Source organism: Pistacia vera, unplaced genomic scaffold (assembly GCF_008641045.1).
Source record: "Pistacia vera cultivar Batoury unplaced genomic scaffold, PisVer_v2 Contig350, whole genome shotgun sequence".
Taxonomy (NCBI): Eukaryota; Viridiplantae; Streptophyta; class Magnoliopsida; order Sapindales; family Anacardiaceae; genus Pistacia; species Pistacia vera.
In genome coordinates, this window is record NW_022196169.1 from 611,077 (window position 1) to 625,169 (window position 14,093).

At 43.0% G+C, this 14,093-nt stretch overlaps 1 protein-coding gene across 1 annotated transcript; it reads left to right on the forward strand.

Moving 5' to 3' along the window:
* The first annotated feature begins 10,642 nt into the window (after nucleotides 1-10,642).
* Nucleotides 10,643-11,147, forward strand: LOC116139407. Its single transcript, XM_031425084.1, has 2 exons — nucleotides 10,643-10,936; nucleotides 11,034-11,147. Exons 1-2 carry the CDS (start codon nucleotides 10,643-10,645, stop codon nucleotides 11,145-11,147), a joined length of 408 nt encoding a protein of 135 aa, XP_031280944.1.
* Nucleotides 11,148-14,093: the final 2,946 nt, after the last annotated feature.

A 14,093-nucleotide genomic window follows, 5' to 3' on the forward strand; every position in this document is an offset into this window, starting at 1 on the left:
TCAACAATACTCTCTAAACGGTTAGCCAGAAGCTAGACTGATTGGATCGGGTCGTGCCACCCGAATCCAATGAGGCGGTGCCACCGTCGAAAACGCCTGCAGGTCTCGTGAAAGCGCGGAAAAGGGCAAAAGCTCATACCACGCGCACTACAGTGCATCAAAGAAAGGGAAAGCAAGTGGCGCACAGTGGACCCAAAGGCTCCGAGGGACCAGCGAACACCGATCGTGCCTCGGGTAGAATACTCGTGGCATTGCGACTCGGTGACATGTTGCGGCTTGAGCCATCCCACGCCACATCGCACGAGCACTCCCATAAAAGTGCAAGGTGGGGAGATTTCCATTATCGCCAAAATGACAGCTTTGATCGTCGTCGTGCAGGGGATTCCCACCATTTGCGGGTCGGTTCGCACCACTGCGGAGGTTGGGAAGATTCCTCGAATCACTTAATGTCATCACACGACTCCAGCCAGTGTGTGTCGAGATTGGCCGAAACTGCCGGTCGAGGCAAAGAGGAATCCGACTTGCAGTCTTTCCTCAATCAGAACTGTGAGGGTCGAACCCACGTTGCGGGAAGTGATCCCCAATTAGCTCCGCTACCTCATATTGAGGAGCTACAGTGAGCTCTGGATCAACTTAAGGCTTAGAGAAATGAGCAAGGGTAGGTCGCAGAGACATCTCCCTTTTCTCTGGCAGTGTTAGCTGCTCCCCTCCCGTCAAGATTTAGAATGCTCGACATGCGAGCATTCGATAGGAATTTCGATCCGCAAGATCATCTGTACGAGTCCAACGACCTCATGGAACTCTACCAAGTCTTTGACTTGGCAAAATGCCATTACTTGGCGGTAACCCTAACCTCCCATGCCAAGCGATGTTCAGGTCGCTCCCAACGGGATCAGTCAGCTCGTGACCTCAAATGAGCTCGACATTTTTGAGACACTTCCAAACGAACATGAAGTTCTTAATGCCGCTAAGCTACCTGAGTAAAATAAGGCAAGAGAGGGATGAGCCCGTCCAATCTTATATTGACAGGTTCCACAGGGAGTTTCACAAGGTAGCTCACACTCCTGAAGAGTCCGTTCAGACTCTTATTATTGTGGGAGTTTGCCTACAGACAGACTTGTGGAAGGAGCTGTAGTTTGAGGATGATATTTTCCTCACCCGCTTCTACAACCTTACGGAAAAGTACCTTTGCATTGAAAACTCTGTGGTTGCACTTAACCGCCATGACCACAGTCTTTCGGGCAGTGCTCCCGATCGGAGGGAAGAACAGGAGGGCTGATCGCAGATGGGCTAATGACGATCAACAAAAAGAAAAGAAGTAATGATATGAGCCCAAGAAATCCTACGCTTTAGTTCCTCATCGCGATCGCGACAAGAGTCAATACACTCATCTAAATGCCTCAGTGTCAGCTATTCTGGATAAGTCAGAGGAGGCCGGTTTGCTCGGAGAGCCCGAGCCTAAGCCCATGAAAAATCTTTCTTCAACAAGGAATAATAAAAAGTACTGTTGCTATCATCGGGATAAGAGCACCACACTGATGAGTGTCAGGCCCTTAAGCAAGCAATTAAGGACCTTATTAAGCAGGGGCACTTCAAAGAGTATGTTGATGATTCTGCTCTTATTCGGGAGAAAAATCAAGAGGAATCGGGAAAGAAGTGTCATAGTCGCAAAGGTCTCTATAGTGTAGGGATCATCTTTGGGGGACCACATCTCGCAGGAAATTTGCGAAGTGCCCATGAAAGGTATGCTCGCGTAGCCCATCATGACCCCATAAGTGTGATGAGCATGACGCCGCGACCAGCGAAAGTTTACAACTCTGAGAAAAATGCGATACGATTGCATCATCCCTACGACGATGCTCTTGTCATCACACCTGAAATAGAGCGGTGTGAGGTCCATAGAATGTTGGTGGACAATGAAAGCGCCGTGAACATCTTGTTCCATTGAGCTTTCGAAAGGATGAAACTGGATGAGGCCGATCTGAAGCCTGCCTCCATCCCTTTGTATGGTTTTACCGGGGATCATCTGATTCCCAAAGAGACGATCTCGCTCCTGGTCACGTTGGGTGATACCAACGAAATGACCAAAATGACAGAGTTCCTAATAGTGGACTGTTTATCTGCTTTCAATGGCATCTTAGGACGACCTCTACTACGAAGCTTCAAAGAAGTCACCTCGATCTACCATCTAAAGATGAAGTTTCCCACCCCGATGGGGATAAAGAAAGTGAACAGATCTCAACGCGCATCTAGCGACTGCTATGTAAGGGTAGTGCAGATGACGTGCAAGGGAAAAAAACTCCAATCGGCATCCCTAAACAGGCAATGGCGATCAACAGGATCGAGCCATAGCCTGGCCCAGTTGAGGATAACATGGACCCCTGTATCTAGGAATGCCCTTGTCGTGGGCTAGTTGAGGACCTATCTGAAGTATCGGTCGATCAGAGCGAGCCGAGCCGAGCTGAGTGTTGAGAATTGGAAAATAATCTTAACCCCCAGCTTACCAGCGACCTGACTGGCTTCCTTAAGGAAAATATCGACATATTCGCATGGACTCATGCTGACATGGTCGGGATCAGCTTGAATATCATATGTCATGCCTTGAATATCGATAGCGAGGTCAGACCGGTCTACTAGAAGAGAAGAGCAATGAATCCAGAGCGATACGCTGCCTTAAAAGTGGAGATAGATAATCTTCTCCTAAATGGATCCATCCGGGAGGCACTCTACCCCAGCTAGGTTGCCAACTCAGTCTTGGTAAAGAAGCCCAATGGCAAATGGTGGACCGGCGTTGACTTCACCAACCTCAACAAAGCCTGTCTGAAGGACAACTTTCCCTTATCGAGAATCGACTAGCTCGTTGATGCCACCTCCGAGCACGAGCTGCTGAGTTTTATGGACGCCTACTCGGGATACAATTAGATTCTGATGTATGCACCGGATGAAGAGCATACCTCCTTTGTTATAGATCGGGGGTTGTATTGCTATAAGGTTATACCCTTTGGCCTAAAGAATGCTAGAGCGCTTACCAGCGACTAGTTAACCGAATATTTTTCGAGCATTTCAGGAAATCAATGGAAGTCTATGTTGATGACATGCTGGTCAAATCGCATGTCGCTTCAGATCACATAGCGTATCTCACTGAGATGTTTGGTATACTCCAAAGGTATAGAATGAAGCTCAATCCTCTCAAGCGTTCGTTCAGAGTATCCTCTGGAAAATTCTTAAGATATATGGTTAACCAGAGGGGAATAGAAATCAACCCCAAAAAGATCCAAGCTCTCCTCGATATGAAAAGCCCGACCAACAGAAACAGGTTCAGAGTCTCAATGGGCGAATAGTGGCACTCAGTCGCTTCATATCAAAGGCAACAGATCGTTGCTTGCCATTCTTTAATATACTTAGGGCCAACAAGAAGTTCAAACGGACTCTCGAGTGTGAACAGACATTCCAGAGCATTGAAGAACACCTCGGAAAGCCACCTCTTCTGTCCAAACCTCTCGCTCAGGAAATTCTTCTTTTATATATGTCCATCTTTCAGTATGCGGTCAGTACAGCTCTAATTCGGGAAGAAGACAGGGTCCAATGACCAGTATATTACACGAGCAAACGTCTACTGGATGCCAAAATATGGTATCCAAAAATAGAGCGATTAGCTTATGCCCTGCTGATCGCCTTCAGGAAGTTGCGACCTTATTTCCACACCCATATAATCCATGTGTTGACCAACTATCTGCTCAAGCAAGTCCTCTAGAAACCAGAGGCTTCTGGTAAGTTGCTCAAGTGGGCTATAAAACTAAGTCAGTTTGATCTGCAATACAGACCGAAAGCAACCATTAAAGGGCAGGTTGTTACCGATTTCATTTCGGAATTCTTATATCAACCAGTTAAGGAATTCGAGCAACGGGCCAACAACGTCACCTAGGAAACCGTTCTAAATCTATCAACCTATAGCCTCTATGTCGATGGATCCTTGAACAGGAAAAGGGTTGGGGAAGGCCTTCTCTTTCTTAGTCTCAAAAGAACTCGCATCCACGGTATTCTTCGATTCGGGTTCAAAGCGACCAACAACGAGGCTGAATATGAAACTCTGCTCGCTAGTCTGTGGTTGGCAAAGGAAATGGGATCAACCACGATCAGCATTCACAGCGACTCCATGTTGGTTGTTAACTAGATTTTGGGAGAATATCAGGTCAAGGAAGAAAACATGATCAGTTATCTGAAGAAAGTTAAGGCCACGCTCGAGCCATTCAAGCACTTCATGATCACGCAGATCCCCATAAACAGTAATTGTATCGCGGATGTCTTGGCAAAGATAGCCTCGTCGCTGGACTCAGATGCGTCGGAAAGTATTCCTGTTTGGTTCATAGAGATCCTGAGTATCAGCTCGCCCGAACAGGCCATGAATATGACAGAGTCAGTTTTCTAGACGACTCCAATTATTCAGTATCTCCGAGATGAAACTTTGCCCAACAACAAAATCAAGGCAAGAATCATGCGAACTAGAGTTGCTCGTTACACGCTTATAGGATATCAATTATACAAGTGAGGGTTTAGCGCCCCTCTCTTCTGATATGTAACCGATGAGGAAGCAGATTACATCATGAGAGAGATACATGAATGGATCTGTGGTAATCACACTATCGCGTGATTGCTCGCCAACAAAGTTGTTTGTCAAGGGTATTACTTGTCCCTACTCCAAGAGGATACCTTTAACTTTGTGAAAAATTGTAACAAGTGCTAGCGGTTCACGAACATACCGCGAGCTCCTTCCCACCAACTGATAACCATGACCTGCCCCTAGCCATTCTCTATATGGGGAATCGATCTTATTAGACCTATACCAGTGGGAAGGGGAGGGGTCAAGTATGCAGTTGTCGCAGTGGATTACTTCACCAAGTGGGCCAAGGCCGAACCTTTGGCAGTGATCACTACCAAAAAACTCAAGGACTTTGTCTTCAAAAACATAGTGTGATAGTGTGCCACTACGGAATTCCTCATACCCCAATCTCTAATAATGGGAAGCAGTTCAATAACGAGGAATTCAAGCAGTTTTGTGATGAGTTGGGAATCCATAAAAAGTTCACCTCAGTCGCAAGACCGCAAGCAAATGGCCAGGTTGAAGCTATCAATAAGACTGTCAAACATACTTTGAAAGCCAAACTTGACGTTGCCAAGGATAATTGGGCCGACAACCTCCCAGAAGTCCTTGGGCATACAAGACAACTCCGAGAACCTCTACTTTAGAAACATCTTTCTCGCTAGCATATGGTTGCAAGGCAATGATCCTAGTGGAAGTAGAGACTGGTTCACTTCAGAGAGACATGTTCAATGAAATAGACAATGAAACATTTATGCACGCAAGTCTGGATTTAGTTAAAGAACATCACAGCAAGGCTCAGCTGAGGATAGCAGCCTACCAACAGTGCGCGAAAAGATTCTTCGACTCTAAAGTCAGGAGAAGAGACTTCCAGGTCGACGACCTGGTTTTGAAAGAAGTCATTCTCAGTACAAGAGAACCGAGTGCGAGAGTATTGGGGTCAAATTGGGAAGGCCCATACCACGTCGCTAAGGTGATATGACTGGGGACTTATCACTTTAAAAGCCTCAACAGTTCCGAGGTACCGCGAGCTTGGAATGCTGAATATCTTCGCCCCTATTATCAGTAATTCTGAACTCATTTTCTAAATTCCTTGTAAAGATTTGCTCTTTTTTAGCCTTGTAAATAAGATAACTCTTATGCAATATTATTTCTCGCATGTGTGTCTTTCTGTTCACATATGTATCGTTTGTACAAATACTATAGCAAATAGTTAGAAAACGACCTGGTGTCCACATGTTTAATATTTGTGATGTACGAAAAATTATAAGTACTCATGAATAAATAAGGAAATAATCTCTTTATTTATCATAAATTAAAAACAAATACAGATATGCGAGTAGAGGAACAATTATGGAAAGCAGAAGCAGAAACCATCACTGGCCTTCGTTCCTAGGCCCCAAATGTGCGACCTCAGTATCTCCAACTTGGTCACCAACCACCTGGTTACCCGCTGGTTCCTCCAGAACATACTCCTCCAGATGCTCGTCCTCTGGACCAAACCCTTGACCTTTCTCCTCTTCATCGGCCTGCCCCATGGAAGCGAGGATCCATTGGTAGTCATCCGAGAGGTCAGTGAGGTCTATGTTCAGATTCTTCGGTCGTAGGGCGTAGATGGACTGGATCGACTAGTCGGCGGCCCTCCTCTCAATTTTCAGCTCTTGTCGTTTCATCTCTTCGATTAACGAAGCGACACGTCATTGGGACAATTGGAGTTCTGCCTCAAGTGCCCACCTCTGCGTCTCGGAGGTTTCCCACAGTTGCGCCCTGTCCTATTCTGCTCACAAGGCCAGCTCGGAGTTCACTCGTAGCTTCAGCTCTTTCTCGCCAGCGTCCTTGGTAAGTCTAGTCACTATCCTTTGAAGCTCTTTGACCTTCTCTCCCCTCTTCTCCAACTCGACCTTCTAGAAATCCACCGTGCGGAGTGCGGTATTCCTCTCTGACGAATGTTGGTTCGTCTGAATGGTGGATAGGTTCATATGTATCTGTGTAGCCTCTAAGTCCCGTTTCAGCCGCACGTTCTATTCTTTCAGCTCGACGAGCCCCTCAGCGGCTCCCAATTGAGTCTTCTACTGGGCCAAGTGCATGGCGAGCAGAGACTGCACAACAAAGGGAACAGGGGGTTAAATTCCTTTTCACTAAAAAAGTAAGGGAAATATAAGAGAGTCATCGACGAGGACAAACCCTCTTACCTATCTTTGTAGCTGAAACGCCATGGTCATCAGGTCCACGGGGTTAGAGGCCATGAACTGCTCAAAAGCCTCCACGAGCTGGCACTCTAGCAGGGTGAACATCACTGGCTGCAAGTGCTGCAGGAGTTGTCCCATAGAATCTAGGACAGGCGTGCCCGTTCCCACGGTAGGTGGCGTCTCACCCACTGGCTCTTTGCTCGCTCTCCTTCCAAGAGCCGTGACCTTCCCTTGCCCCTTGAGTGGACCCTCAAGGGCAAGTGTAATGTCGGTCATGCCCTTGGGGGACCCTCTCGAGTAGAAGGCCTAGTAAGGTTGCGACCTCCTAGGCTGCATGCCTAAACCCTCCAGCTCGGACTCTGACTCTGACTCCTCGACCTGAAGCTGCTTCCTTTTCTTGGATTTCTGGGTCATAGTCTTCTACTTAGGACGAGAAGTCACAGGTTGTGAAGCATCCGCTGGCGGAGCCGGCACCCCTGCCGACGTTCCTCCAACGAGGGGACTATTGGGGGGCGCCCTGGCTGGTCCCATGGCACCGACCTAATGAAAGGTGAATTCCCTAGCTCTCAGCGACCTGGGCACTTTAGGTGGCATGGTCGCTGCATGCGAATATCGTTAGCAAAACAATTCGTTGCATGCAAATAATAAGGTTGGCTAAGGTTACAGACACTTACTCAATATAGATTCCAAGGTCACTTTGGGGTTGAAAAAGTCATATTTTTGCAAGTTGACGGTTGTCAAGAGCAGCCTCGCTTCGCGACTCTGTTCAGGCAAAAGACCGAAGGCGGTTATTCTGTTGTAGTCAACGAGAGTTGGCAACCTGGTCGTCTTGTTTACTACGAAGAAATGGAAGAGTTTGTTAGCAAAGATTAAAAGAAAGAAAATTCGCCAAGTAAAAGAAAGAAAGACTTACTTGGCTCCCTAAAATGTCAAATGTCATCGTAATGGAAAAAGAAACTTTCGTCTCATATGCCCCGACGTTACTGGGGTAACTATGTATCCCTCCCTCGATCATAGATCACTTCGAGAGGTAAAAATAGTCATTGTCTTTGCTCTTCTTTAAGTAATACGAGCAGCCGAGCTCTAGCGCAGTTAGCTCGCCAAGATTGTTCTCGCCGCATGCGATATACATAGCCACGACTATTATATATGCATTTGACATCAGCTGTAAAGGTGCGACCTTAAAGTGATCGAGGATCGACCTTAAAGTGATCGAGGATCGACCTTATGAAAGGATGAAAGGGAATCAGTGCTCCACATTTGAATATGTTCTTAGAGATCGCAGCCATTCCCTCTGGCGGATTCCGAGTTGTATATGTCCAATGCTGGTAGATATCTACGCTAATTGCGTATTGGTCGACCGCTTTTTGAATTTCCTCTCTTGTGGCTACCTACAAGATTTCCTGTGAAGGACCCGCTGGGACATCCTGCACCGGCGAGCTTGTTCCCTCGTCTGTCCTGGTCGTTGAAGGGTCCATTTCTTCTATGGTCTGAAAAAGAGTGACATGTAGGAATTACTCAGTCGTCGTACAAAGTTTTGTATGATGACGTGGAAGAAAGGATAAACACTGTGTCTTTCTTAAACCCTAGAAAAAACCTAAGAATCCTTGGAAACCACCCCCAAAGATTCAAACCCTAGAGGAAAGCCTATTCTCCATTCAACCGCCCACAAACGCCCACCGTTATCGCATGATTATTGCCAAAACAGAAAAAGGAAAATAATGGAAGGATTTTTCTTACCTCTTGAGTATGGGGATTGAACTTTCTGCAATAAACGTCAAGCGCGCACTAACTTGAAGGATGGGAAATCTGATCTCACGGAAACTTCTTGCTATTTCTGAATAAGTGAAAGTTGTGACATTTCTTAAGGTGAGCCCGGGATTTTACAGTGGAGGAAGTGGTGATTGATTTTCCGAAGCCAAGCAACGTTTGGATGGAAATCATCTCTCGTCATTGATTGCGGCCACGTGTCGTCAATCAGCAGGAAGAAGCAACCGTCATGCTTTGAGAAACCCAATCGTTGCTTCTCTCCATTGAAATAATCGAGCGATGGCTCGTTTCCCTCCTCCACATTAAATGCGCTCTCATCCACATTTAATGCTCTGATAAGGAATGTCGTTTCAGCATGACTTACATTTAATGCACATGGCTGACACTTATTGCATATAGGACACTTCTATCAGAGTGAAAGGCACTTCATTAATGGATTAGTTGCCAAAGCGTAACGGATAACATCTGAAGAGGTCGTTAGGACAGAACACTCTTCATTGTATGTCAGTTGCGAAGCGATGTGACTCCTTGCCTTCGGCAAAAATGCGCTAAGTATAACCAAGTCATGGACCTCGGTTAAGATAAGAGGCGCATCAATACGGCACTGAATAGGGTCTGACCTAGGTCGTAGACCTTGCGAAAGGAGACCATTTCAGGTCGCCCATAGGGAAATGTCTAGTCACCACCCTACAGCCAAGTCGGATCGATCAGGCGTCATTCGGAGCATAGCAAGTCAAGGCATAATTGTGCAGTTCTCAAGGTTTGATTCTCAAACCTTAAAAACTGGGGGACTTCTGTTATGCCTGAAAAAGTAGGGCTAACGCAGAGTTTTGTCAACATGGGGTGGTCAGAACTTAGGAAGGTTTCACAACCATTTAGACGCGGCCAAGTCACATGATGACGTGAGTAGCATGCCCCTGTTAGTGCAGTGGGTGAACGCCAGGTCAACGGATGGTTGGGAATCGTCCACGTATCCAATCCATGCACAAGTCAATGAAATCACTCGGGCATGTGAGCAATGAGACGCAAAGAAGGATTTGCACGGTATCCACCCCACTTGCAGATTTAGTAATCATTACTTTGATTCATCCCACTATAAATAGAGGTCTCTCTCTCATGTGCAGAGATTGGCTAATTTCACTATGGAATAGCATACTCTCTCTCTCTACTCTCTCTCTCTCTCTCTCTCGCATTCTCAAAGATATAACTCAGCTCGCTGAATGCGACCTGACATTACTCTCATTAATACAATATCAGTGGATGTAAGATTTGCCTTTGAGCATCCAAACCGCTTTAAACATTGTTCTTCACCCCTTACTCAATTAAACATTTCCATACCACGTGTGATTTCTAAGCCCGCTTAGCACTTCTCACGTGTAAATAGTTTCTGTCAAAATCAAGCATCAACAAAAGTTATGTTAAAGGTTCCATCTTATCGTATTGTTAATAGTTTTGTGTTCTGCTTTTGAATTTCTTGTCATTCACCCAATGGATAAAAAGGTAGTAACAAATGACAACTACCTACCTTGTCCTGCTTACAGAAGCAAATACAACAAGACTCTGAAGTAATTGTGTTCTAAATTTAATCTTATTGACAAGTACCAGTCAACGCATGCAAATAATTTCGCAAGCTCAGAGTCATGGAGACCAAGTAAAACATATAACCATGACTAACGACAAATTATTGGTAAATCTTATACAAAGGCAAATGGAGAGTCGTGCAACGACTAAGTAATTTGAACCAGAACATAAAATATCAGTAAACACACATTGGTCTTAATTTCTTCCATTAAATAAGGGAAGGAATCATTCTCTGACTCATCAAAGGTCTCCAAGTTGGCGTAAGCATAAACCATGGATTTTATAACCGTATATGGACCATAAGCTTGTCACTATCTTAAGTAGAAAATTACAGTATTTGTTCTCCAGGAAAAAAAAAAAAGTCTACGTAAACTCTTTTCTTGGGTTGGCTTATAAATATTGTCTCCACAACCTCACATGCAATACCAAACCTCTGAATATTGTGCTTCTCTTTCCTCTCACAGAATTCTTTTATTTTCCAAACCCAGTTTTCTGATTAAACATGGGAAATTGCATGCAGAGAGGCCGTGAAAGGCGAGAGGAAGAGGAGAGGCAACAGCAACAAGAAGAGGGAACAAAAGGGTTAGTGAAAGAGAGTGTGGATTGTGTTAAAGGAGGTGGTGGCGGTTTAAAGGTGAAGATAGTTCTGACAAAGGAGGAATTGAAGTGGTTGATGATTCAGCTGAAGAAAAATGAAGGGAAAAGATTAGAGGATGTCTTGGCTGAAATTGGGAGAGAAAGAGGGAAAGTTGAAGCTTGGAAACCTTCTCTGGAGAGTATAATGGAGGGCCCTGAAGTTCTTGAGATGGATAGATGAAACTTTTATTAAACCAATTTTCCTCCTTTTTCTCAGATTTTTCCTTATTGAATTTGTTATATAAATACCTTTTCAGGTTTTTCTTAGACTACTACCCTTTTCTCCTTTGAGGTTTTCATCATCTTCTTCTTTCTTGTCCTCTGAGGTTTTTGACTTGGATGATGATCCAAAATGGTTGAGAAGTCAGTAATTAAGACTTTGAGATGTGGTTTATGACCCATAATTACTACATAATTAAGGGTTTTTTGGACTAATATTTGTAATTGGGATGTAATCTATGTGTACTTGTAGCCCTTGATTGTAATTAAGTACTAGTTGTACCAATAATCCAGCAAAAACATGACACATTTTCATAATATAATGTTATTTTTTTGATTCATATGCCTTCTGTTTATCTTTTGATGAAATGGATAGTCCAGAGGAATCTTACTTGGTGAGATTCAAATGGTTTCTTGAGATTCAAATCATATGCATATTCAAATCAAGAAAAGAATTGAGGTCAAAATTTTCAGGCTCATAAATATGAGCATTAAATAATTTCTGGTAGGTTGGAGGTTGGCAATGGGCTCTGTCTATCTGGTGTGACTTTGGTCAATCAATTAAACTTCTTTATCATAACTATCTTTGTAACTAGATACATCTTCCATCAGGTGTTTAGTTTAGTTTAAGCCATCAGCAGTCTTCAGTTTCAGCTTCAGCTAAACTAATGTAGGAAATCATAAAAAGTAAATGTAGATGCTAACTTTTCAATGATATTTGAGCCCAGACAGTAGTTTGGTGGCACTATGCCCATATTTAATTTTGGAAAAAAAAGGGATATCAGAAACTCTTCTCATGAGCATCCAATTAGAACGGCACTCAAAGAAAAATAGGGATTATGACAAGTCTATTGTAACTCATGGTGTAAATGTAGAACAATTGTGTAAATTCTCTTTTCCTACTCTTCCCTTATGTTTTAACCGTTGAGGTTTAATTTAATATAGCTATCTAGCTATCACCTATAGAGGAGTGGTTTAGTGGTAGAGATGACAATGGGCCGCGCTGGGACCAAGTACCCTTTGGCCCAGACCCAGGCCCAGGCTCGACCCAATGACCCTGAGCCCGGGCCTGTTGCAGTTGCCATCTTTATTCAATGGTATGGTTCATCGTTTAAGTTGGGTTTGAGAGGGGGAATTGGAGCATGTTTGATGATGGAATAATAGTTGGCGTGGTTGATTTGATTTTATGGACATGTATTATTTTGTATCAGTTAAATTTTCTTTGAAGGATTCATCACACTAACCTGATGCTGGAGTTTCATCTTTTATTACTTCAGAGGGGGGGTGGGGGGCGCCCCGCAATTTGAGCCACGTCTTGCAAACATCACTAGGTTTCTGATATGGATGAGATGGGATTGCCCTGGTTTACACTATTATACGGCCTACAGGAGGTATCAGAAGTTTTTTATGCCCTGCAACATAAGGTAAATAGCCTTCCAATATATATATATATATATATTGCTTTCTTAAATGATATAAAACACTGAGTTAACAGCAATTAACTATGTATATATTGCTATAGAGTGTTTGCTTTATTTACATATAATTAAAAGGCTTTCATTTTATCTATCTCATATAAAATCCTTTATTCACATGTATTAATTATGAAAAAGAAAATATACATTTTACATTAGTTTCTGAAATAAAACCTCAAATGCTAATACACTGATGATTAATTTATAAATTAAAAAAAAAAAAAAAAAAAGGAAAACAAAATTACTCAGGGATGCTCTTGAGGACTGCATGACTGCTTGCGCAAGGAGTCGACTCAACACTGACACGATTCATTGGTATTTGAACAAGCTCCTTAGCTACATCTTTGAATCCAAGAACTCCTCCCTCTTTACACTTGGACAATAATCGAGCTGCCTCTTTCTTTGTCATGGTAACTTTTACTCTGATCACCCCTTTCTCTTCAATTGGTTTTGAACTGGCGAAGCAAAAATCATCATCCTTTGGTTGGTTTGGTGATAGTTTCTGCTTCTTGTTCTTGTTCAAGTTATCTCTGTATATGAAGTTCGCAGGCTTAGGTTCCCTGTGCTCCAATACTTGATAAGATAATTGATCTCTGTTGAAGAAAGACACAAAAGAGCTCAACATTTTGATGGAGAGATATTAAGAATTAAAGAGAAGAAAACTATAGCTATAGTGATAAACTGAATACTGAGAGGTGATTGAGCAAGTAAAATGGGGAGCGGTATATATAGAAGCTTGGAGGGATGCAGGAATTTTTTCGCATGAAAATGCCAAGAGATGGCTTGGAAAAAGTGTGCAATACAGACAAATACTCTATTGTTCAAGACGACTAAATAGCGTGCCGTATTGATCACTTTGGAACATTATTTTACCAGTAGGACTGAGATGATGATGTCAAGTCAATCTTCAAGTCTTAACCTAGTTCTATATATGTATTTATTTAGTCCAGTCTTCAATTAAATTAATCAACTCGTAATAAAGGTGAGATGGCCCATTCCATGTGTTATTCCAAGGGAATGATGATTCACCCAAGAGACGAAAATACCCATTTTGAAAGGGTCAAACCCCTTTTGTAAGAAGGGGTTTTATGTATTTTTAATGAACGTTATCATCTTTTTCTTGGATAATTCTTTTGTGGTTTGGCATCATGTTGACCAAGTCGTAGCTATTAACACAAGTGAATTGGGTCGTTTGAAATTAATAATTATTAATTCCTTAAAGCTTTGGAGCTTAATACATCCAGTCGGTCAATAATAAAACTCATAAATTACAAGTCGTACATGTATCAAGAAATAAATTGTACAATTCAATATAAAATTTTTACTAGATGATTATCAAAATCATATTTGAATGGAAAATATATTTCTGTTTGGCCATTTTCAAAATACACTATTCCTAGTCTGAAAAAGAATAGATTTCAAGTCCTTTAATTGATACTATACATCGTGGAAATTGAAAGTGATTTTTCTTGCTATGCAAAAAAGCTAATCAAAATTTCAAAATTTCAAAAAGGTAAAAGCATAGGAATTGAATTGACTAAACCATGAGAAGGGTAACTTTTGTACGTATCTTAACTAATCCTCCAGAGCTTTGAAGTTAACGACCAGATAAGCCCTTTAGTA